Raw genomic sequence first — 26934 nt, 5'->3', positions numbered from 1 at the left:
ATAGAGGATGAGATTTTGGACAACATGGTACACCATCTATTTTCGCAACTGGTTCAGGGAGAAGGTCACTCTACGAAGCCAGATGATCCACTATATGTAGCATCATCTACTCCTTTGTATGAAGGTTGTACGTACTCTGTTCTTCGTGCGTCCCTCGAGATACTTAACTTACAAACAATTTATGGATAGAGTAATGTCAGTTTGGATGCGTTATTGAAGTAGGTATCAATTCAGTTTGGCTTATGAATCATAATATTAATTGTTCTATTTTGAAATCAGACAGAAATATATGTTGGTGGTTTTTTAACTCACTTTTAAAAATATATGTAGGTTATTATCACAAATGCTTCCAAAAAGAAACAAATTGCCAACTAAGAGAGAGCAAGCAAGACATTACTTGACATCTCTGGGAGGCCTCGATTATGTCAAGATCCATGCATGTGTCAATGATTGTGTCTTATTTCGTGGGATTCATGAGTTCGCATGAGAGCGTCCTGTTTGTGGTGAATCAAGATACGAAGTGGAGATGAAGTCAATGGATGTGCCTCGTAAGGTTTTGCAATATTTTTCGATTGTTCCACGTATAAAACTTATGTTCAAGTGTAAGTCTATTGGAAAGCTCATGTCATGGCATGCTAGTCATCGTTCAAGTGATGGAAAATAGAGGATCCCTGCAGACACACCAGCATGGCAACATATAGATAATTTGTGGCCCGTTTTCAAAGAAGAGCCAAGAAATTTGAGATTTGGTTTAGGTATGGATGGAATCAATCCATTTGGCATCAAAAGCACATCATACAGTGTATGGCCAATGGTATTGGTGAACTATAATATTCCTCCATCCATGGCAATTAAAAAGGAACATGTAATGTTGTCTCTTCTGATTTCTGGAAAGCACAAGATAAAAAACATGGACATTTACTTAGAGCCTTTGATTGAAGAGTTAGAAATGTTATGGGAAGGTATTGAGGTACAAGATACAAGTGCATTTGCATCCTCTAGAGATTTCACATTGAAGGCCATGTTGTTGTGGACCATGCATGACTTTCCAGGATACGGAGAGTGTTCAGGTACATGTATATAACTCTATATTTGAAATTCAAGACTTGAATCAATTGCATTTAATTAATTCACTTGTTTTTTCAGGTTTAACCACATCAGGATATCATGCATGTCCTATTTGCGGTCCCTCTCTAGTTTCCTTTAGGCCGGTATGTTTAAAGAATGTTATCTACGACAATCATCATCGATTTCTTCCTATTGACCATCCCAAATATGTTCTCCCTACTAATGGAATGACTCCACAATCTCTAACCATTCGAGATTGGAAGGAGAGATGGATTAATGCCGACAGCCACCCTCCACTTAGCATGAGTCGGTAAGAAGTGCATTTCTCTCAATTGACTTTAAAGTATTTAGCATGATGAATTGTTTACATAATATATTGTTTGTTTGTTAGTTTCTCTATATTTTTTCATCTTCCGTACTGGACTGAACTCAAGATCAATCACATGTTGGACCCCATGCACATATTAAAAAATGTTGTATCTACATTATGGGATCACTTGATAGGGGCTCGTGATTCAGTTAATGTAAGGGAGGATTTACGTAACATTGGTCGCATGAGACGAGCCTGGCCACGCATTGGACCGAGAGGAAAGATTGAGCTACCCCATGCACCTTGGATGTTGTCAAAGAATGAGGAAAAAATAGTGAAGGAACAAATATATAGCTTTCAAACACCCACAGGATGTATGAGATGTCTCAAGGGAGCCTTCATAAAGAAAAAGAAAAGAGGTGTGGAGCAACTATCTGGTTTGAAGTCCCACGATTGGCACAAAATGATTCAAGTAAGGGTATCTCTAACCATGAATATAGTAATTAGTGGAGTAACTATGTGTAAACTTTGGGATATGATGACTTTTTTCTCAACTAATCATTTGATCTATGAATATTGTTTACATTCAGTTCGTACTTCCTACTAGCATATCCCATTGTGTATCCAAAGATGTACGTGATATCATTTACAAGATTGGAGAGCTTGTGAGGTGTGTATACATTGTATTTTTTCATTATATATCTTTGAATTTCTATACAAAAATAAACAATTCTCAAATACATCCTGACAGATACGTGAGCTCGAAGGAAATTAATCCAAACACATTGCAAGATGCTCGAGTATTATCTATTGAGGTGGTTTATTTGGTGGAGGAAATTTTTCCTCAATCCATTTTGACTACTCAATTACATTTACTCGTACATTTGATTGATGAGATCGCACTTTGTGAGGCAGTTCATGTAAGGTGGATGTTTTTTCTTGAGCACTTCATGAAAACCTTGAAAGATTTTGTGAGGCAAAAAGCATGGCCTGAGGGAAGCATGGCTGAGGGTTGGTTAGTGCAATCATCCCTTGTTTATATATCTGAATATCTTGCTGAAGTGGATCCCTCTCAACCACGACTATGGAAAGATGATGAAGACTTGAGGATGACCTCTATAGTACCTCAAGGAAAAGGAATGAATAAAGTGCTAACAAAAGAAGAACTTCGTAAGTTAAATAGTTTTTGTGTGCTCAATAGTGATGTAATGAGCAAATAGGTGACACTATATAATGAAGCAAGGGCAAGAAGAAAAAGCGAAAGACAAGAATTTCGCACTAGATATGGACGTAATGTCTCATTTCCAGATCATCTAAATGGGCTCCCACGTCATATTGATATAGATTGGTTACATGAGGAAATGGAGAGAATGGAAAAAGAGGAGGAAATTAATATATCTCAAGAAGAGTGGGAATACGCACAAGGTTGCTTATCAAAGGTGAGACATACTATCAATTAATTTGTTTCTATAAGTTTTATTTTATATAAATAATTGACATGCTTGATCTTTTATCTTTTACTACTAGTGCACATTATTCAATGCACTTTGGTATGAGGGTAAACATCTTCGAACTCAACGTATAGATGAAAAGAGAAATACCCAAGATTGTGGTGTCCTTGCTCACTTCGAGGATGCCAATGGTACCATGGAAGGTTATTGTGGCTTGATCCAAGATATTCTGAAGCTTGACTTCAGACGATTCTTTATATATGTACTGGATGTGAAGTGGTTTAAAGAAGTGGTAACAAATGGTGAGCATTGCACAATCAGACGTCATCCAAGTGGTTTTGTAATCATTGACTCTACAAAATTTCACCAAAATAAGAATGACACATTAGTACTACCTCAACAATACGAGCAGGTATATATGTAAAGGCTAATTTTTTAATATGTATACATGTGATACATATACACAATATAATAAGTATTTAAGTTTCTTGCTTTTGTTTTTCAAATACAGGTTGTGTATCATCCAATGGTAAACAATAACTGATGGTGGTATGTCATCCCTATATCTAATCGTTCAAAACCAATATATGGTAATATTACCGACATTGAGATAGCAGATGACAATCCAATAATTAATGATAATGTGCATGATGTCACCATAATGGATGATATGTGTGATATAGTACAAGATGAACCTCACGAGAATGTTCAAGGAAACACAGAAGAAGACAATAATGTGATTGTCAATGATATTGATGAAGTTATTGAGCAATATAGCAACACATCTGATAGTGGGATAGACTTATTTGTTTCGTTACCTCTTGGTAACATAGACCTAGAAGTAGATAGTTTAGCAAGGGCTAATCTCATTGAAGATGAGATGGATCATTCACTGTAACATACTTAATTTGCTTAATGATTCAATGTGTATTCTTGATTCTATGGTTTTTATCATGCGCACACGTGCATACTCAAGAATCAATAGTCAAGTTTAAAGCTAAATTGAATTTTCCATAATAAAAAGGAAGTATTTTTAATCATCTTCAAGTAGAGAAATTACGAGATACATATTGCAATGCTTGCTACTGATTGTAAGGTTTATGTCGCTTGCCGCTAATTACTTATATCAGGCTTGTCAACTGGAGGAACTGCCATTCATTAGAGAACAATGAAAAAGTAATTATTAACTCTATTTTTTTAATTCAATGATTCAATGTGTATTCTTAATTCTATGGTTTTTATCATGCGCACACGTGCATGCCCAATAATCAATTTCAGGTGGTTAAATAAGTATTAACTTTGGTTTTTTAATTATATTAATTCCAATTTTAGGTGGTTAAATAATTGTGCGTCTGCTGGCGCGTCTATATTGGTGTCTATTTGCGCGGATATATAGACGTAGAATTCGCGTCTATTTACACGCACATATAGACGCAATGATAGACGCGCCTGACTTTGCGCATCTATGCCTCGTTTCTGTTGTAGTGTTTATGAGGTAGGTGTTCTATTAGACTTGCATGGTTAAATGGATGTAAATTGGGTTGGTAGTATTTCAGACAAGAGATCTACTAATGGTGGATTTACATTTTCCTTTGGGAGTAATGTTGTTACTTGTAGTAGCAAGAAGCAACCTATAGTTGTACTATCCAATATTGAGACTGAGTAGAGGTGTGCTAAGATGCCTTCATGAGTTGTTTACACCAACAATGTGGGGTTATGGAAAACAACATGGCTTTAAGAAATATGTAAAGTTAGGTATGGCTTTTGTATATGTGGGGGTTACATTATCTTGGAGGGTGTATGAGTATTAGATACAACACACAAGTAATGAACTTAGTCTTGAGCTCAATGGTCCTCTTTTAACATAGATAGACATGCACTGGTACCCATAATCCATAGCACAAAATTTACTTCAAAGAGGCATCGGTTGATTACATAATGCAAAGTACTCTATGCAAGCTCAACTTGAGTGTATAACATTTGACTCCATAGTATAACATAGGACTTGCTATTGAATTAGTGAGAAGTAGGTGCTAGCAAAGGGAGGCAAGAATGAAGTGTTCATAACACTTGTGCGAAACAAAGGGAGAATCTAGGCACAAAGCGCCTTATCACCATTACCAAACATTTGACAAAATGTCTTCGTTCCCATGACGCACATTGCAGCATTTTTGTGGCGATTCGACAATGAGACATAATGCAAATAATGCAGGACGGTCGGTAGAGTGGCAACGTCGGACCCCATAAAAGGGCGGTTTCGAAAGAAATTCTAGCTGTAGCCTTACGAGCAGGCTACATGCAACATATCGTAAGGAATACAGAGATCACTATGCCGAAACGCAGCAAATCAGGAAACATGGAAGAGGGTCGCCACCTTAATTCGTTCACGTCAATATGGGGCGGCTGTATCCTCGTTATCATGATGATCAGCTGCAGCGTGCCGCCGGTGGAACCTGCAGCGGGCAGGCGGCCAACTAAAGTCTCCAATGATCGTCATGCGGTGAAGTACATGCAGGCAACAGGGCATAATAATTCGTCATCCGGTGGCCCGCTGATGACGCAGATGCTGAGGTGCCCGGATCCCAACCCCTTCATCACCATATCCCACGACGCAGGGGCGGGGCCGCTCCAGGACCGCCAGAACGTGACGGTCACCGTGTCGGGCGTCATCCACCCTAGTAAGGATGACTGGATCGCCGTCGTCTCTCCGTCCTCAGCAAGGTATGAGAGAGCTCTCTCTCTCCCTCCCTCCCCTCTCTTATATGTGTGCGTCTCTCTCTCTCTCTCTCTCTCTCTCTCTCACACACACACACACACACATTTACGTGCATGAGTCTCCCACATCATCCAAACAAGTGAGCATACTAAAAAGGAGAGAAACATACTTAACACCAAATATTTAGACTCCAATCCTTAAGAAAATAATCACCAAGTTTTTAACTTAATTCAGATTAAAAAATCACGCCATCACCTCTCGTATGATCCTCAAGTAATTTCAATGAACCATGGCCTACATGTTTAGTTAGGAATTCTAGAAGTAAAAAAATATTACTACCCCTAGAAATGTGGATGGTAATCTCTCTAAAGAATGTGTAGGCCGTGGTGATTGGTTATCCATTATGCCAAGGAGGTTGTAGCCCACACACACCCATTGGAGTCAATCTACACACTCATCATCACATTATGTGTTGCTTTAGGATTGGAAGATTGGAAGGTATTACAAACCTATACCTTGGGTAGTACATCACATACATGGGGCTATAAACATGTTGGAAATTCCATTTGCCTCATCGATTGGGAGTCATGCATATGGCCACTTATGTGAATAAGACATTAAGTAAATTTAGTGACCAAGGAATAATGTTGTGCATAGTGAAGAAGAGATTTTAATATTTACAAGGGTAAACAATGCATGCAAGCATCTTTATCTTCATCTCATTTATCTACCTATATGGTGTGAGCCAAAGAGACAAAGATTTAGAGAGAGACAAAGATCGAGATGGTTGGTACTCTACTTCACCTCTCTCTCTCTTTCACTTGTTTGATAAAACTATGCACAAATGAAGGATCTTTAATATCTATTTTTTAATTTCTCGAAAGCCTCTTTATGTAATAATTAAGGGATCTTCATTATTTGATTTTAATGTTTGATAAACCTTTTAATTATATGCAATAATGTTTTCTAAACTATCACATTTTATGGCATATTATAGCGCAAACGATTGCTTGGAAAATGAGCTGTTGTATGTGGAAACGGCTGATCTCACATCACTTCCGCTGCTTTGTCACTATCCAATCAAGGTAGCTTTTTACATTACAAGAAACAACTTTTTTGAAGGGCCTTCACCTAGACTAAAGTGGATGCTTGTCACACACACACACATAGAGGTGTGTCTGTGTGGTGTAATCAATTAAATTACCCAAGGTTAGTTGAGTTGAGGTTAACTTATGGATCGATATTCTGTAGAGTGCACATAAAAGAACCATTTGCGATAGTGTGGCCTTGAATGTGATGCTGAATGTGAGAACCAATAAATAATATAATAGGCCAGCCAAGGCTACTAATGGGTGTTCGATCGCTTGTTTTTAATGTCTTTTGGTGACGTTGTCGTGGGTGGCTGACGCAGTTCCAACGCTTGAAGGCGGATCCAGCGTACTTGGCCTGTGCCAACAAGGTCTGCTCCAAGCATTTGTGGCACTTCTGCGTTGTTCACACATGCAGCGGCTCCCTCACCTTCGACCTCATCAACATCAGGACAGACATCAAGTTCGTCTTCTTCGCTGACGGCTTCCAGGCCCCTTGCATCCTTCGCCAAACAGGCCATCTCAGCTTCGCCCACCCCTCTCAACCGCTCTATGGCCATCTATCTGCCCTCGACTCAACCGGCACTTCTGTGAGTAACTCACATTTCTATCACCATTCTAATTCCAATGCAACCTCCCACATTCACCCAAGAAGTGTTTGACATCTTCCCATGTGTTGATGAATGTAAAATGTAAGGGATCCAATGATTCTTGTTTGTAAATTGGTGGTAAAATTGTAATACTTAGGTATCCCATGATTTCTTGATTGGAAATAGCTTGGTGAATGTGTATTGGAATTCCATAGCGTAGGGAATGGGGTGAAGTGTTGCTAAATAACCTTGATTTCAAGTGTTTTGGGACGAATCTCAACTGTTTTGATTACAGGGGTTAATTTTCCTCTTTAACCCCCAAAATTTAGCCCAGTTGGTTCTTTGATTTTTTACATTGTTGCCCATAGTCTAGCCATTCCATTAATAACAGGAGGAAAAAGAAATCCTTTATTGGAGGTTCCTTTTTAGCATCAGCATGTCTACTCTACATCATCCTTGGCCATCTATTTCTGTAGATAGCAAGTTATAGCTGGATGTGGCTACCAAAACCTCCACCAAATGCTCTTGCCCTTTTTCAAGTAAAGAGAATTCCATACATCTGAATCCACATCCAAATGCTCATGCCCCGAACGAGTCTTTGAGTAAACAGAACTCTTTACATCTGAATCCTGTAACTGTTTTGCACTCAGTATAATAGATGGACAGTTTGTATGTACCGTATTCAGTATAATGAGTTCTTCTATGGCTGATTGCAGATAAAGCTGACATGGATAAGTGGAGACTCACGACCTCAAACTGTTCGATATGGTGGTGGAAAATCTGTCCAATCTGCAATCACGACATTTCACAAGAGTGATATGTGCAGTACGTTTTATAACTTGGTACTTTTTGGAAGTTATGGCTTTCTGCTGCCAAGACTTATTTACCAAATTTGTCAAGTCCTACACATGAAAGTGTGGTTTTTGAATCCGTAATCTCATCTTCAGTTACTTAGAAGTTGAGTTTAACTTCATTTTGACCGCCCATCTAGCAATGTTGCATTTGTGTTTGTAATTTCTTTCCACGTTTAAGTAGTTTCTGTTGGAAGGCTGAAATGTCTGTGATGCTGTTGAAGGTCTCAAAATGAGCCTTGATCAAGGCATAGGTGAAAGAAGATTACTGAGATGCCCCATGATATTAACGACTATGAACTAATGCACAAATTTAATATGCATTTCCGTGTTCCATCTGTTGCCTGATTTCTACAGCCTGTGTTCTCTGTGTTTTAACTCTTTATTGTTTACCATTAAAGAACTGAGTCCAGCATCAGGCTTCGGTTGGCATGACCCTGGCTTTATTCATAGTGCCATTTTGACTGGGCTTTCACCATCAACCAAGTACGAGTACACTTATGGGAGGTATTGTGAGTTGTGACTTTAGATTTGTTCCTGTTACTATTGTGATTTTATATATCTGCCAATGCAAGCAGTGCTGTGATTCTATTGTTTGTGACAAAAGCTTCCGTGCTAGTTCTTTTAAAGGACTCCTTGTTAGATCTTCATTCAGGTTGTCAGTTAAAGTAGAAACATTTTTGCTCTGGAGCCACTGCTACCATACATGCAATATTTTGCTTTGTTTCCTTTCTAAAATCCTGATGACTGCTTATGCACGTGTATTCTCGTTTTTAAGGGTCCTTCTGTGGTGTATCCTGAGATTTATTTGGCTGAAATAAAGGGTGAGAAAAGAGATACTTCTCTTGTCAACCGTTTATACAGTTACGTGAACTCATATTTCTGTTCTGACATCATGAAGAGGTTCTTCCATAGAGCACTGGTGAGACTCTAAGCTGATGGATTGCACAGTAAAAATGCTTTCCTCAAATGGGGCTCTGGAGGGAAGAGATTCAGGGTGAAAGTGCTTCTTTCTGGTTAAACTGGTGCTCCTGTGCATCCCTGCTCCTAGTCTTGGATGAAGTTGTGCCGTCCTTATTGCTGTGGAGCCCCTTTTGATGTCTTTTCACAGGTTCTTGTTGATGACTCAAACGTTTGTGCTGTCCCTATCATTGCTATGTACATATTTGTGACTCATGTATTGGCTATCCACATTTCAAATGCTTATATTCTCAGGTCTTGGAGGAAAGTGGCCTAAGAAGCTTATACAGTGCAAACTGTACTATGCTGATTTTGACTTGACATAATGCTCATAGGGTCTGTAATAACTTCGTGATCTACTGATGAGGAACAACAGACGGTTTACAAAGAGAGTTTCCATTCCTTTAAATGTCAGAATTTACATGTAAAGTCATAAAGTGGGTAGGACATATAGTCCTAGTCTGTTGATCATCCAGCAACAAGGCCCCAATATAGTGATGATTAAGCTCCGATAATACCTCCACTACAACCAATGAGTTTGTTGTCACAAGACGGGATGAGACAGTAGTCAAACCTGTGTGCTACATGGAGCCAATCTCCTCGGCAATGCACCACATAGTTACTTTTCATGCCTAACTGCACCCTAGAGAGTTAATATGTTTGGACTGTTATTACTTTTCTTTTGCTTGCTTGTTTGTTCTTTTAAGGGGTAGGACAAGTTTTCTCAATCATGAATTAAAACTGATTCTTCTAGAACACTTTTATTTAGTGTACTATCAATCTTATTTTAACTTCAAGTTGTGGTTGACAGTGATGAAACTGGATGGAGTCCAACCAAAGTTTTGAAGACACTGCCTGCATCTGGCTCAACAGAAGTAAACTTTATTATTTATGGTGATATGGGCAAAACTCCACGTGATAATACTCTTGAACATTACATTCAAGTAAGAATCAACCCTGAGTGTTTAGTTTGTTTTGTTCTAAGATGTTTCTGATATATCAGTTTATAAAGAAAACGCACCATCACCAGAAACATCTCTAGCCACAGTATTGCCTTGGCCATCTTCACACAGCCTCAGCCCGGAGAGCGTTGTGGTAAGGCCATGCTCTCCTTGTTGTAAACAGGTATAGCACCATTGACTGCCCAACTCAGAATATTTGCATCTTGTGCACTCTGTTTTAGAACCTGTGTAATTACTGTATTTATTGGCCCTTGTTAAGTGTGGCTGAGTCTCCTGCTGTTTGAATGTCAGCCTGTCTGGCTTCTGACCCTGCTGAAATATTGCTTATGTGTTGCCATTTGTGCCTGCTTTGCCACTTCGGTGTCATTTGGTCTGACAGTTTGTGTCTAAGGGTAGCTAAGGATGTAGGAGGAAAAGTAATGCCAGAAAGGTGGAAATAACAATGGCAAAACCTCCATCATTCCCTTTTGATTGGCTTGTTGAATAGAATCGAAGTTTAGGTGGCTATAATGAGGTGTTTGATATGCCCAATGCCTTTCCCTTGTAAGGTGTTAGATATGATCAATGCCCCACCCTCATTAGGTACTACCAATGATCCATGGTGCTTAAAGTTGTAAGGCCCCCATTATGAGGAGAAGCCAAGTGTGAGCCCGGACATTGGTGGAGTCCTGACTTGTATATCAGATGAGGTCTATGTGACCGGATGGCAAAAAGGTGACCATTGTGGGTCTAATCTTTGGGTTAGACAGAGTGGTTAAGCTGGTAGCAACTCGAGGCACATTGCATTGAGTTGCGTGGTAAGGGAGTTAAAAGGGGCCCCTATGCTGGCCCCCCTGGCGGGGGTCCGGGGGCAGCGCCCCCGGCCCGATGGTAAAGGGAATATTCCCTGGAATATTCCCTGACCGACTAGTGGAGGCTCATATGGTAGGTCGGTCAGCAGGCCGACCTAACGACCTTCGCGGGCTATAAAAGCTAAACCCCTTCGCAGCCATCATACACTCATCTTTCACCCAGTCAGAGTTGTTCCAGCTAGCCTTAAACTCTTCACCTATCTTCTGTCTAGATCGCCATCTAAGCTTCACTCAGTGGAAGCGCACGGGGTGGACAGAGCCATCTTTGTATCAGTTGTTTGAAGTTAAAGAATTTACTGATTCTCCTCTTATCTGTTGTGTACTCTCTATCTCTTTCTCAGATTCTGTTCGCTGCGCCGTGTAATATTTTACATGGTATCAGAGCCCAGGGGGCTCTAGAGATCGGAGAGCGTGCAAGAGGCAAAGGCTTCAACAGCAAAGAGAAACGATGTCGACTCCGGGAAGCAGTTCTGGCGCATCAGGAAGCGGTGCAGGAGGTGGTGCTGCTGTACCGGCTATTCAAACACTGAGGATTCGTCCACCAACCTTCAGCGAAGGCAAGTTAGATGGTACAAACTACACCTTGTGGAAGTTCAAAATTACAACTATCCTTGATTCTTCTGAGCTTCTGGAGACTGTGCTGGGGACTGACGCAGAACCACAGCCTATCCCCGACCCATCAAATCCTAGTGTGATGATTCCTCCGAATGCAGATCTTCTACGAGCTTGGAAACGAAGGAATGCAGATGCATTGTGTGCCTTAGTTACAAGCTGTTCTGACAGTGTTTTGACTCTGATTCAGCATACAACCAAAGCGTCAGAGGCTTGGAATGTACTAAGGAGTCAGTATGAAACACGAAACCAAACAAGGATTCAAAACTTGGAGAATCAACTAGCAGCGGAGAAGTTTGCTGAAGGAGAGACAGTTGAAGCATTCATCACTCGGATTAAGAATCTGCGCGACCAGATGGCTGGCGCTGGGATACAAAAGACTAGCGAAGAGCTAGCTCGGAGGTGTCTTCGGATTTGTCCACAAAAGTTTGATGGACTAGTAACTGCCCTTAATACTCAGGTGAGACCTCAAGCTTTGACTTTTGAGGAGTTTTGTGCATTATTAATGGAGGAGGAGTTGAGGCTGAAAGCTCGAGAAGGAAGCAACAATGGAGATGCTGCATTCTCTGCCAATGCAAAAGGCAAAGGTGTTTCCTCCACCAAAAATGATGGTGACAAAAAGAAAAAGGGCGGCAAGAAGAAGTTTCAAGGAGAGTGCTTCTACTGTAAGAAGAAAGGACATGCGATTGCAGATTGTCGTGTCAAGAAGGCAGATGAAAAGAATGGTACCCTTAAAACTAAAGGGAAAGAGACAGCCAATACGGCTGAAGCAGAGTTGGAATTATTCATGGCGACCATTGAGGAAGTGTGCTCCTCGGCGCAAGAAGAATCTACCACTGACTCTTGGGTGTTGGATAGTGGGGCCTCCCGTCACATGACCAACAAGAAAGGTCTATACAGTTCTATGCAGCCTCTACAAGAATCCATCACTGTGACGGTTGGAAATGATGCTAAATGCCCTGCTGCGGGCACAGGTACTATTTCTTTTGTTGCTGCAAATGGTGAAGTCAAAAAGCTTTCAAATGTGTTGTATGTTCCCGAAATCAGGAGAAATCTCTTATCAGTTGCTGCCATAACTGATCTTGGTCATGAAGTGAGGTTCAAGAAGACAGGTGCAGAAATTATTGATAGTGCTGGCACAATTGTTGGCAAAGGAGAAAGAAGGAACAACCTGTATGAGCTAAGTGCTCTTACAGCCACCGCTGGAGTGGGCACAAGTAAGCTTTGGCATGAAAGGTTTGGACACATCGGATTTGCAGTATTGAAGGAGATGCAAAAGCAAGGTATGGTTGCTCACCTACCTACAATAACTGAATTGAAGGAACCATGTGAAGCTTGTATGATGGGCAAGCAACAGAGAAAGGCATTTCCACAAGAAAGCAAGAATAGAGCACATGCTCCTCTAGAGTTGGTGCATGCTGACTTGTGTGGTAAGATGCCTACACAGGCCTTGGGGGGATCTTCTTATTTTATGTTGATTGTCGACGACTACAGTAGGAAGATGTGGGTGTACTTCCTTCGTGATAAGGCTCAAGCTTTTGGTAAGTTTAAAGAATGGCTAATACTTGTTGAGAATGAAACAGGGAAAAGTGTGAAGAAATTTAGAACAGATGGTGGTGGTGAGTTCAACTCAAAGGAGTTTGAAGGCTTTTGCAAGAGCAAAGGGATCAAGCGTCAATTGACGACGCCTCACACACCTCAGCAAAATGGTGTTGTGGAACGTAGGAATCGTACCATTGTGGAGATGGCAAGATGCATGCTAAAGGGCAAGGGATTGCCTAACCATTTTTGGACTGAAGCTGTTAATACTGCAGTCTACATTCTAAATCGGAGCTACACAAAGGCTCTCAAGGGAAAAACACCTCATGAGGCTTACACTGGTAAGAAACCATCTGTTTCACATTTCAGAATTTTTGGATGTGAATGTTATGCACATGTTCCAGATGAGAAGAGAAACAAGTTACAACCAAAAAGCAGAAAATGTATCTTCTTGGGTTATAGTGATGAGCAGAAGGCTTACAAGTTATATGACCAAGAGGCAAAGAAGATCATCGCGAGCCGTGATGTGGTGTTCAAGGAGGAGCCGCATACAGTGGAGGAGGAGAAGGCAAGGTCTTCCACTTTATCATCAAGCGAAGAAGTAGTCCACTATGAACCTGTCCCGAGAGCTATCCCTATCCTTAAGGAGGAGGAAGCATCATCTTCAGATGATGAGGAAAAAGTTCACCAACCTGACATCACCCCACCGGAAAAGCCATTGCCGCGCTGGGTGAAGCAGCTCTATGACCACAATAATCCTATGCCTGCATCTGTTGAGGAGAAGGCAGACGGACCAAGGAGGTCTCAGAGAATAGAGGAGCAAAGGAGGGCTTCTGCTCACATAGTCAACATGGCCTTGATGGTTGAGATTATGAGAGAAGTAAAGGAGCCAACTGACTTAGAAGAAGCACTTGCAGATCCATCATGGAAGGCTGCTATGCAGGCGGAGTATGACAGCATAATAAAGAATGACACTTGGGAGCTAGTGGATCGGCCAGCAAAGCGGAAGATTATTGGCACCAAGTGGATCTGGAAGGTAAAGTACAAGGCTGATGGTACCTTAGAAAAGTACAAAGCTAGACTGGTTGCCCAAGGATTTTCACAAGTTGAAGGGTTTGATTTTCAAGAGTCATTTGCCCCAACTGCCAGAATGACCACTATTCGCACGGTACTTGCAGTGGCTGCCCACAAGAAGTGGCCAGTGTACTAAATGGATGTTAAGTCAGCGTTCTTAAATGGTGACCTCAAGGAGGAGGTGTACGTGGCTCAGCCACCAGGGTTTGAGGCCCCCCATTCTGAGAACAAAGTGTGTAAACTGAAGAAGGCATTGTATGGGCTGAAACAAGCCCCCAGAGCATGGTACCAGCGGATAGATAGGTTCTTTTTAAACCTAAACTTCAAAAGATGTGCCTCAGATGCTAACTTGTATGTTTACAGGGATGGTAAAAAGTCTGTAGTGATTGTCCTATATGTGGACGACCTTCTTATTACAGGTGACTATGAAGATATGATCAACCAAACTCGAAAGGCTTTGAGTTCTGAGTTTGAAATGACAAACTTGGGCTTGCTGCACTATTGTTTGGGGATTGAAGTCTGGCAAGAGCCAGGAAAGATCTTCATCTCTCAGAAGAAGTATGCATGGGAGATCTTGAAGGCATTTGGCATGACCGAGTGCAAGGAGATAGCTACACCTATGGAGGTGAATGTAAAGTTATCCGTTGAGGATACATCAGCACTAGCAGACATTGGGAGGTATAGGAGGTTGGTCGGCAGTCTGATCTACTTGTGTAACACCAGACCAGATATCAGTTTTGCTGTTGGTGTTTTGAGCAGGTTCTCAAACAAACCTCATGAGAGTCATTGGAAGGCTGGGATGCGGGTGCTCAGATACTTGAAGAGAACTCTTGACTATGGTATCACATACAGTTTCGGAACTTCTCTTGTGGGGAACTGTGACTCAGATTGGGCAGGAGACATTGATTCCAGGAAGTCAGTTTCTGGTTATTGTTTCTCTTTGGGTTCAGGAATTTTTTCTTGGATTAGTAAGAAGCAACCAACAGTGGCATTGTCTTCTACCGAAGCAGAGTACAAGGCAGCTTGTTTTGCTGCATGTGAGGCCGTATGGTTGAGAAGGATTCTATGGCATATGGGAGTGCAGGATGAAGAACCAACTGTGCTGAGATGTGACAATCAGAGTTGCATCGCCATCGCTAAAAATCCAGTGTTTCATGCACGCACCAAACATATAGAGATCCAGTATCACTATGTGCGTGATTTGATGGAGGATGGGATAGTGGAACTGGTCTACTGTCCAACAGAGGAGAATGGAGCAGATATCTTCACCAAAGCACTTACGAAGGATCTGCTTCAAGTTCATCTTCAGAGACTCGGCATTGGGCCGAGGAGATAGTTCACCTATGGGTGGACATTGAGGGGGGGTGTTAGATATGATCAATGCCCCACCCTCATTAGGTACTACCAATGATCCATGGTGCTCAAAGTTGTAAGGCCCCCATTATGAGGAGAAGCCAAGTGTGAGCCCGGACATTGGTGGAGTCCTGACTTGTATATCAGATGAGGTCTATGTGACCGGATGGCAAAAAGGTGACCATTGTGGGTCTAATCTTTGGGTTAGACAGAGTGGTTAAGCTGGTAGCAACTCGAGGCACATTGCATTGAGTTGCGTGGTAAGGGAGTTAAAAGGGGCCCCTATTGTGGGGTTCGGGGGCCGCGGAAGCGGCCCCTGGCTGGGGGGTCCCAGGGGGGCCAGCGGCTCCCCTGGCGGGGGTCCGGGGGCAGCGCCCCCGGCCCGATGGTAAAGGGAATATTCCCTGGAATATTCCCTGACCGACTAGTGGAGGCTCATATGGTAGGTCGGTCAGCAGGCCGACCTAACGACCTTCGCGGGCTATAAAAGCTAAACCCCTTCGCAGCCATCATACACTCATCTTTCACCCAGTCAGAGTTGTTGTTCCAGCTAGCCTTAAACTCTTCACCTATCTTCTGTCTAGATCGCCATCTAAGCTTCACTCAGTGGAAGCGCACGGGTGGACAGAGCCATCTTTGTATCAGTTGTTTGAAGTTAAAGAATTTACTGATTCTCCTCTTATCTGTTGTGTACTCTCTATCTCTTTCTCAGATTCTGTTCGCTGCGCCGTGTAATATTTTACAGGTGCCACCAATGATCCATGGTGTTCTATGTTGTAAGGTCCCCATTATGAAGAGAAGCCATGTGTGAGCATGGACATTGGGTGGGTTTTGACTTGTATGTCCAATGAGGTCTATGTGGTCGGATGGCAAAAATGTGACCTTTGTGGATCTAGCCTTTGGGTTAGATAGAGTAGTTATGTTGGTAGCAACTTGAGACACACTGCATCGAGTTGCAGAGTGTGGGAGTTATTAGGGATTCCTATTTTGGGGTCTGGGGGCAGCACCCTTGGCTTGAGGGTAAAGAGAATATAGAATATTCCTTGGCCAACTAGGGAGGATTAATAACATGGTCGGACATGTCCACTAGATTACCTTCTTGGGCTATAAAAGGAAGACCCCTCTAAAGCTATTATCAATCTATCTTTTACCTAGTTAGAGTTCTTCTAGCTATCTTTAAACCCTACGCCTATCATCTGTTTGGATCACTATCTAAGCTTCATAGTGAAAGCACACACCTGGATAGAGCCATCTTTGTATCAGTTCATTTGAGATTAAAGTAGTCTCTGTTTTTCTCATATTTTTTGTGTTCTCTACTTCTTGCTCAAATTTTGTTTGTTGTATCGTGTATGCCATAAAAACTATGTGCTGAAGAAGTAAGGCCAAGAAGGGCCGTGTGTAAAGAAATTCTTGATTAAAGATAGAGAAATGCAAAGTATACGACAACATAGAGTGCAATATAGAACTCAAGATGAAGAGAACTTATAAGATGAATGAAAAACGAATGTTGTAGTATGCTGATTTTTTAATATGGTACCAAGGTGCCTTAAAGCTCAGTGTCTCAAGGACCAAGGTAAGCTGACATTGGTGTCAAAGACACTAGGAACAGCTCTAAGAGTGTGTTGTTCTCGAAAATGGTGTAGACAGTTCAAAATTGCTTGCTGTTTTCTATTGTAAACAGCCAAAATACCACCAAAACCAAGACAAAATGACCACGAACTGATAGCTAATGATGTTGCCTACCAAGTACCATCAAAAGTACATAATTTCAGGATGATTCAGCATGAAGATTCCATGTCAGTCCATGCATAACTGCTTGCTGTAATAAATGACAGCCAGGTACAATGAGAGCAAACTGTAGGCAAAATGAATGCACCGAGCCAACTATTGACTGTCAAAGTATAACCAGCATTAAGCGGACATAAATTAGCATGTGATAGTCATACGGATATCGAGCAAACACCCAAGCATATCAAATGAATCTGTCAATAAGCCGGCACTCCCCCTGTGTAATAGGGCAAAGTGTACACAACAATGGCAAGACCTGACACAAAGAGGTGTATGCTTAGGGAGTGCAAAGCCCAAATCAGCCCAAGTATATTTATGAGGACCACCGCATATCAACCATGCAACATCCAAGTGAAGATCCTAGTCTCAAGTATCCGAATGCTCAAGTAGTATAAACCGCCTACTTAATGTTTGTCAAGCGTATCAAGATGCTTCCACTAGCACAAAAGCCATAAATATTAAGCAAAAAAACTCAATAAGGGCATATGATAGCACTAGAGCCAGAAGATCCAAGATCAAGCATCAATAAGACCTCATGAGGATATAGGCCGTGTAGCATCCGTACATAGTATCCATAGACATCAAGTACATCCAAACTGTAACTTTGGCAAGCCGAGAAATAGCCAAAGTAAGCTTCGGGTAATGAAATATCAAGCCAAAGCAATGCTCAATAGCACCAAACAATGTAACAGACATGTCGTAGTGGCATAGGCCAAGCATGTCAAGACCGGTCAAATATAAGCAAAGTACATGTCATAAGTACATCAGAGATGAAGATCCAAATGCTATGCGAAGCGAGCTCAAGCTCAACCAATGATTCGACAGCAAATCCAAGCTCTATATCGATCCTGGAGAGTCACTACATCAATGTATACATCCAAGACATAGCCCGAATCCAGCAGGCATATCCAAACATAAGCAAATAAGCTTCAGCCCTGAATATTTCAGCAGCAGATAAACGTCCAAATTTGAGCAAACAGTGGCCCAATCCAAGCTCAAAACCGTAGACAAACCATAGGCATACTTTCCCATATGTATAGGCACCAACCGGGCATCAAATGACTATGTAGCATGAGCATAAAGTGTAATGACAGAGGGTTGCCCTGTTTTGGGCTGCCTGTGGACTGTGTAAAACAGTCAATGACTGAGTAAATTCAATCCCAAAAGCATCTCACATCATAGGTATACATTCCCCTAGCATTCGGGGCGCATTCAGGACCGACCAAGCAACCAATGTCAATGCCAACCAAGCATAAACCTAAAGTGCTGATGTAACATTGTTTGTGGTTGCCTGTGGACTGTGGAAAACAGTCCTAGACTGAGGTAAATTAGTCCACAAATCAATGCCAATGATAACCACCAATGTCGAGCATCAAGGGGATGTTCCCAACTACCAAATGAAGTGTTTTCAAGCTACCAATGAGTGCTGGGGGCTTAATTAAAAACCAAAATTTTTTTGTAGGTCTTTAGGCTGGCCCAAATTGATCTAGGGCCTGTGGAAGGGTTGGGCAAGGTCAAGGCAAGGTTGGGGGAGTAGTCAAAGACTCCCAGGAGCTCCCTCTTGAAGACCAAAGTCACCGATAGAGAGTAGACATCACAAGAAGCAAGAGGACATAGCTGCTCTGCTTCATAAAACCTGTGGACTGAAGTAAAATAACAAAAGAGAGCTCCAATACCTCTGAAGGAATGTCTTGAGGGTGCCCAAATGGGCCGGGTAGGTGCTTGGGAAGTAGGGGAGTGACGGGAGCTCGGGAGAATCGGCTATGGTTGCCGGGAAGGAGACCCAATGAGTGTAGGTAATCAATAGAAAGCTGAAGGAGTCATGAACAAAGTCGGAATGCTTGAGTTACCATGCTCTGATACCAGTTGAAAGGTGAGAAGGATTGAAGCTTGCTTGGAAGAGCTATGGTGGGAGAGCAAGAGTAAGAAAGAGAGAGAGACCAAATGGAAACTCCAACAGTCACAATGTGTGACCGGGCCTTCCTTTATTCAAACTTTCACTAAAAGAATAAAGAATAAAGTGACGGTGATGGGCACCCGCCACCTGCAGTGTGCAGTGGCGGGTATTGTCAGTGTACTAATACATGGGCGGCTAGGCAGAGGCGCCTTTACCCCCAACAAAAATGACATCAATAAATAACCAGGTTGGCCAATATTGAGTGCGGCCAAAAAAGTAGTCTGACCAGCATTAAATATCCCTGACATAAAACAGAAATGCACTCTAATGGTAAGCTCTATCACCTTGGATATTTTTTCTGCTGGAAGCAGCACGCTGTTAGTACTTACCCTCTGTGGCTTGAGTTCAATGAGTGATGATTATTTCTCACCTCCAAGTAAAGAGGGCAGTTCAGAAGGGTAGTTAATACTTGTCCTATTGTAGGTGAACAAGCTTTTTTTGAATTGGAAGGACTGTAACTTGTTCATGGTATCCATTTCCTATTTGGAACACATTATTTTTATTACTAGTATCAACATGGGTCTTGGAGAAGGTTGAGGCAAATCATGGAATAGCCTTGTCCTAAGGATGCATCGGAGGTGCCCATGTTCTTGGGATTGACAATGTTCTATTGGTGCATTATGTGGATGTGGCATTCCCTCTTACCGATGACACAAGGTAGGATTTTGAGTGGGTGTAGGTGAGTCATATGGAGTAAGCATCTCACTTTGTTGAGATTGCTGGATCTCAATGAGCCAAATGTGGTGATGTGTGATGCCAGCAGTCGTGGTATTGAGCAATGCTGTAGCAATGTTGCCATCTGGTGTCATATGAGAGTTGGAAAGTCAAGCTGGAAGAATCGAATCACTCCACCTATTGCAAGTAGAGGTCAGCCAATTGTGCATGTGCTGAAGAAACGGTGACATTATTTGCATGGCTTCTAGATTAAGACTAAGCTTTGTACCACCTTGTAGGCTTACATATTTAGCTTTTGCCTGATTTTGAAGTGACTATCAAATGAATGTATGTTGTGCACACTATTGACATGTCAATTGTCCTCACTATGATGCAGCCAGGAGCCTCAAGTGTGATTGATGCTGTGACTAGTGAAGTTACATCTGGAAATGTAGATTTGATCCTACATATTGGGGATATTGCGTATGCAACTGGCTTTCTTGTTGAATGGGACTACTTTTTGGACTCCATCAGTCCTGTAGCATCAGAAGTTCCCTACATGACTGCCATAGGTAACCATGAAAGGTACTTCCTCCAATTAGTTGTCTTCCTTAATCTGATTTGATTCTGAAATTAATTATGGGGTTTGTGTGAAGTCTTTATTTCTCATCTGTATATGGTGGTTTGCTATCAAACAATGCGGTTCTTCCTGTTAAAAATATGATGATCATGTGTAATGTTTGTTTACAGAGATTTTCCTCTTTCTGGATCTCATTATGAGACTCCTGATTCTGGAGGAGAATGCGGTGTTCCGTATGAGAAGTATTTCCAGATGCCAATACTGGAGCGGGACAAACCTTGGTACTCATTTGAGACTGGACCTGTCCACTTCACTGTGATGTCAACAGAGCATCAGTGGATGGAGGGGAGTGAACAGGCAAGAGTTTTAGGCAGACATTAAGGCACAGCCATGTTTTTTCTCTTTCCTATACCAAGTTTTTTAGGTATCAGTCCCTGTTTCATGCAGTTCTTCTGGATACAACGTGATCTTGCGTCAGTGAACCGCACAAAAACACCGTGGCTTGTTTTCACTGGGTACTCTCTAACTTCCCTGTTCGAGATGATAAGTACAGAAACTTGATAGGCCCTCTTCACATTGAGAGCCCAAAAAGCTCCATGGTGCTCCTTCAAGGACTGCTTACAGCAGAGCAAAAATGACGATTCTCTGCATAGCTTAGCCTTTTATTGCTGTCTTGGTTTATTAGCTTGTTAGTTTTTACTCTCATTCACGTTAGTCTCTTCTTCAACTCTTCCACTCTGTGTCTGTGTGTGCACGTGTGCACATTTAGTGCAATTCAGCTTCTTACAAGTAAGATTCAAGCATTGCTTTGGCGTCAATGATTTACACCCTGCTGCCTTATCAATATTGTGCAGCCATCGGCCACAATATTCCTCGGTTAAGCAATCTGGGATTAAAGGAAAAATACTGCCCTCCGTGGATCCTGCTTTTCGTAAAGCAGTGGAGCCCCTTCTATTGCAGGCGCAGGTACGAGGACCATGTGAGCTTGATTGAGATGATTCTTTTAACTTTTTGTTTTAAAAAATCTATCTTTACTGTAGAATTTTCTGTTGATGGATCACAGGTTGACCTAGCAGTGTGGGGGCATGTGCATAATTACGAGCGGTCGTGTGCAGTCTATCGGAGCAACTGCCTTCTCCTTCCATCCAAAGATGCTAATGGAGTTGACACTTACCAAAGCAGGCCATACTCGGCTCCTGTTCATGTGATTGCGGGCATGGCTGGGTTTACGCTCGATGGTTTTGCTTCCACTGTGGGTATCTTCCAGGAAAGGTCAAGGGGATGTTTTGTTGCTTGCATTTTAAGGACAAAATAATGTTTTGCTGCTTTTGCTGAAACAGCATGGTAATTGGAGTTTGTTGAGGTTGTCCACATATGGCTACTGCAAAGTCAATGCAACATCTCAAGAATTGCTGTTCCAGGTATTCAGTCCGTTTCTCGAGTACCCATTATCTTGCTTGGAGCAGTGCCAGTTAGAGTGGGCATGCATTCATGTGAGGCTTTGGAAATTAGCAGCAGTGATGTTGGAATTTGGTAAAATTTGCTTATCCTGGACATGTATATTATTGCAGTTCATCAGTGCTTCTGGTGGTCAAGTGCTGGATTCCTTCAGACTAGTAAAACAGTAGGATTTGGGTTGGTGGATCGAAGACAGATTCAAGCGAAAGGTTGGATATTAGTTGTTGGCTAGTTCTGGTGGGGGCACAAAGTAAGATATTTTAAGGTCACATGTGCAATCCTCGCCCCGCCCTCTTACACACAAGGGCCTTCCATGTTTAAAGTGTTTGTAGGCACATACGAAGAAGACTTACATGGGCATGGTAAACGAATTTGGTATGAAAGCTTAATAGTGTCTTTAGTGTCTTTGATGGGTTTGAGGGAAGAGATGACATTTCGCTTGATAACTATTAAAGTGGAAAGATTGACATACTTGATCGTATGTATGGAAATGGTGGTTGGTGGATGGCTTGATTGTCATCAAGTTTGTGTTGAACTATAGGACTTTAATCATTCCTTTATCTTGTTTCTTACAAGTGAATTTTCTCAAATAGCTCTTTCAAGTTGGATAGCCTCCTTTCAAAATCAGCACTTTTGTTTGAAAGAGCAGTACACCTGTTCAACATGTGAAAAAGATTTGGAAGAAAGTAAGTGAAAGTGATAGAGACCAAACCTTGAATTGGGATGGATGCATAGGAACAACAATGGATACTTTTCATGAGAATTACATAACTCTAATGAAGCGGTCAGCAAAGCTGCATCAAGAGTTGGAAGACGTAGAGAGTGGATCTCTAATGCCCCCTACTTTTCTCGATTATGCCATTTTGGTTCATCTTTTTTGACTTTGCAGTGTAGGATACCTAAAAAGTCTTGGTGATAGCATGGTTAGTGAATGCAAGTTTGACAAAGGAAGCATAATATATATGAAGGTCGTGTATAGCTCAAGACACAACAATTCTAATGCAAGTAAATAATGTAGAACATGATTAAAATGCTCATAGATGAGGGGTATTGGAGGAGTGCTCGAATTTATTGGAGTTGTGTAGTTTGCTATAGGAGACACTTTTACACTTAAAGGGTCTCATGTTGTTGATGGTCACATGGAAGGTTTCACATTTTAAGGATCTCATGTGGGTGGTGACATTGAAGATTTCACATTCATATATCATTATCAAATCTACAAATGGCCATATTCAATAATCTAAAATACCTAAGTAGTCTCCCACCTTGCTAAAGGATAAGAAGGCAGGAAGATGTTTAGTGATGAGAAAGTCAAATTTACATTTTTAAATGAATATAGGAAAATGTTGATGGGTTCCATATAGGGTTGCTTCAATGCTAGTGGGGTGTATGTCGTGAATGTTCAACTAGATGACGTGATTATTTTAGGATGGAAGGCTCCATGTAGCACAAACATAAGGGCAAAATAAATTCCAACTAAAGCAAGCAAATAATGTAGAAGGTGAATGTGACAATCTATCAGTATACATAAAAGATAAGGGGTATTAATTATATATTGATAATAGTATTGAAGGTGCTATATAGCACAAATGCAAAGGCACAAAAACATCCATCTAAAGCCAGTAATAACATAGAAGAAGAGCATGACAATCCATCAAAATATATAAAAGAAAAAGGGTATTAGAGATACACTCACATCTACTAGGGCATCAGAGGATGAGGAGGATATGTTTTTTATGGTTTCCTTGGTCTACATCTATTTTGCTATGAGAGACTTTTTAGTTCCACATATCATATCCCATTGATGCTCACATGGAAGGTTGCATGTTTGAATGTTATTGTTAGACAAATGGTTTAGTGATGAGAGAGTGGACTTTTCTCTGTTCATTTAGCAAAGAGAAGCTTCTAGGTCATAAGCAAATGACTATACAATATTTTCGAGGGTTGTGGGGGGTTTATTTATAAAACAAGAAAACTTTGTAAGAGAAAGTGAACAATGCACTTTGTAGTGACAAATTCTCTTTCCCAAATGACTAGCAAAATGTTTAGGTCTTGATGAAATGCTCGAGTTGTTTTGCATGAGTATTTTGTGGAGAAGAGTTTACAAGTTTGCTCAATTTGTTTTAGGTTGTCGGTCTTTTGTGGGAAGATTTTACTAGATAGCTTGATCATTTTATCATTGAAGGTGATTTTGCTAGATTATTCATGGTAACATATACAATATCTTTGTTGCTTGTTTTTATTCCTTTAATGCCTCTTTTTAGCAAAATAATGTGGCCAAAGATTTTTATTCCTTTGATGCTTCTTTTTAGCAAAATAATGTGGCCAAAGACAAAGAAGTTTAAAGAATGCCTTTGGAGTTTTATCCACAGAGGTGAATGAATTTGCTATGAAAGCTTAATGATGTCTTTAGTGTCTTTGATGGGTTTGAGGGAAGAGATGAGATTTTGCTTGATAACTATTAAAGTGGAAAGATTGACATACTTGATCGTATGTATGGAAATGGTGGTTGGTGGATGGCTTGATTGTCATCCAGTTTGTGCTGAACTATAGGACTTTAATTGTTCCTTTATCTTATTTCCTACAAGTGAATTTTCTCAAATAGCTTTGAAGTTGGATAGCCGCCTTTTAGAATCAACACTTTTAATTGATAGAACAGTACATCTATTCAACATATGAAAAAGATTTGGAAGAAAGTAAGTGAAAGTGACAAAGACCAAACCTTGAATTGGGATGGATGCATAGGAACAACAATGGATACTTTTCATGAGAATTACATTAACTCTAATGAAGTGATAAGCAAAATTGCATCAAGAGTTGGAAAATGTAGAGAGTTGATCTCTAATGCCCCCTACTTTTCTTGATTATGCCATTTCGGTTCATCTTTTTTGACTTTGCAGTGTAGGATACCTAAAAAGTCTTGGTGATAGCATGGTTGGTGAATGCAAGTTTGTCAAAGGAGGCATAATATGTATGAAGGTCGTGTATAGCTCAAAACACAACAATTCTAATGCAAGTAAATGTAGGAGAACATGATTAAAATGCTCATAGATGAAGGGTATTCAAGGCATGCTCGAATTTATTGGAGTTGTGTAGTTTGCTATAGGAGACACTTTTCCACTTCAAGGATCACATTTTGTTGATGGTCACATGGAAGGTTTCACATTGTAAGGATCTCATGTGGGTGGTGACATTGAAGATTTCACATTCATATATCATTATCAGATCTACAAATGGCCATTTTCAACCATCTAAAATACCTAAGTAGTCTCCCACCTTGCTAAAGGATAAGCAGACATGAAGATCTTTAGTGATGAGAAAGTCAAATTTACATTTTTAAATGTATATAGGAAATTTGTAGTTGTTGATGGGTTACATATAGGGTTGCTTCAATGTTATTGGGGTGTATGTGGCGAATGTTCAATTAGATGACTTGATTATTTTAGGATTGAAGGCTCCATATAGCACAAACATAAGGGCAAAATAAATTCCAACTAAAGCAAGCAAATAATGTAGAATGTGAATGTGACAATATGTCATTATACATTAAAGATAAGGGGTACTAGTTATATATTGATAATAGTATTGAAGGTGCTATATAGCACAAATGCAAAGGCACAAAACATCCATCTAAAGCAAGTGAATAACACAGAAGAACATGACAATCCATCTATATATATAAAAGATAAAGGATATTAGAGATACACTCACATCTACTAGGGCATCAGAGGATGACGATGATATGATTTTTATTATTTCAACCATGGTTTCCTTGTCCTATATCTATTTTGGTATGAGATAATTTTTAGTTCCATGGATCATATCCCATTGATGTGCACATGGAAGGTTGCATGTTTGTATGTTTATTGTCATACAAATGATGAGAGAGTGGACTTTTCTCTTTTCATTTAGCAAAGAGAAGCTTCTAGGTCATAAGCAAATGACTATACAATATTTTCAAGGGTTGCGGGTTGTTTATTTATAAAACAAGAAAACTTAGTAAAAGCAAGTGAACAATGCACTTTTTAGCAACAACATAATGACAATTTCTCTTTCTCGAATGACGAGCAAAATGTTTAGGTCTTGATGGAATGCTGGAGTTGTTTTGCATGAGTATTTTGTGGAGAAGAGTTTACAAGTTTGCTCAATTTGTTTGAGGTTGTCAGTCTTTTGTGGGAAGATTTTACTAGATAGCTTGATCATTTTATGATTGAAGGTGATCTTGCTAGATTATTCATGGTGACATACAATATCTTTGTTGATTTTTTAAATTCCTTCAATGCTTCTCTTTAGCAAAATAATGTGGCCAAAGACAAAGAGGTTTAAAGAATACCTTTGGAGTTTTATCCACATAGCTCTACTTTCCAAAGGTAAACAAAAGATAGATTGGCCTAGGGATTTATTCATCTTGATGTTTGTAAACATGTTCAAATACATTGATATACATAATACGTGAAAAGTTGGTATAGTAAAGAATCTTGATGAGTTCTTAGAAAATGGATTGAAAGAAGGGCAGTTTATTGCAAAAAGCTCTTATTTCATATTTCACACTCGTCTCTTTGGAAAGTGGTGGGTAGACTATCTTGTGAATATAGATTTTGGAAAGTTATGGTTGATTCTTCCCTTTGGTAAAGATATTCACTTGTACTTATCTACATTTCTCTCCTTTTGAGATCATTTACAATTGGTGAAAATGTGATACTATTAGTATACCACACTAGTTTATGAGCTATGAACATGGGTTCAATAGAAGGAATTTTCTAAATATGGTACTTTTTACTTACAAAAGGGTGCCATGTAAAGAGATTATTCATAGATTGAATAGAAAAGGGATGTGTTTAATGTAGGGAAAGTTCATAGATAAGGTTATTTTTAAAAAGGGCTTGAAGACACATCATATGTAGTGAACTTGAAAAGGTCTATGCATTGTTTAAAGATTCTAGGGAATGAGTAGCCTGCTTTAAGAAATATCAATGATCATAATTTCTAGCCCATATGTTTCGTTTTATTAGTACCAATCCTTCCTAGTCATTAGGGGAGATTTGGCTCACTTTTGGGATTCTTAAGCTCTT

General features: G+C 40.5%; 1 protein-coding gene across 1 annotated transcript; it reads left to right on the top strand.

The window, feature by feature from the left end:
* Positions 1-5158: 5158 nt before the first annotated feature.
* Positions 5159-22464, top strand: LOC148011416 (putative inactive purple acid phosphatase 27). Its single transcript, XM_087670360.1, has 13 exons — positions 5159-5550; positions 6543-6630; positions 6957-7223; positions 7940-8048; positions 8476-8581; positions 9846-9978; positions 20222-20409; positions 20575-20761; positions 20852-20919; positions 21259-21370; positions 21468-21656; positions 21745-21825; positions 21976-22464. The coding sequence occupies exons 1-13, from the start codon at positions 5159-5161 to the stop codon at positions 22030-22032; spliced, it is 1977 nt and encodes a 658-aa protein (XP_087526486.1). The 3' UTR covers positions 22033-22464.
* The last annotated feature ends 4470 nt before the right edge of the window (positions 22465-26934 follow it).

This window comes from Lygodium microphyllum, chromosome 28 (genome assembly GCF_053477565.2).
Source record: "Lygodium microphyllum isolate KBCC chromosome 28, Lygodium_microphyllum_v1.1.10, whole genome shotgun sequence".
In the NCBI taxonomy this organism is placed as follows: domain Eukaryota; kingdom Viridiplantae; phylum Streptophyta; class Polypodiopsida; order Schizaeales; family Lygodiaceae; genus Lygodium; species Lygodium microphyllum.
This window is presented reverse-complemented; position numbering and strand designations above follow the sequence as displayed.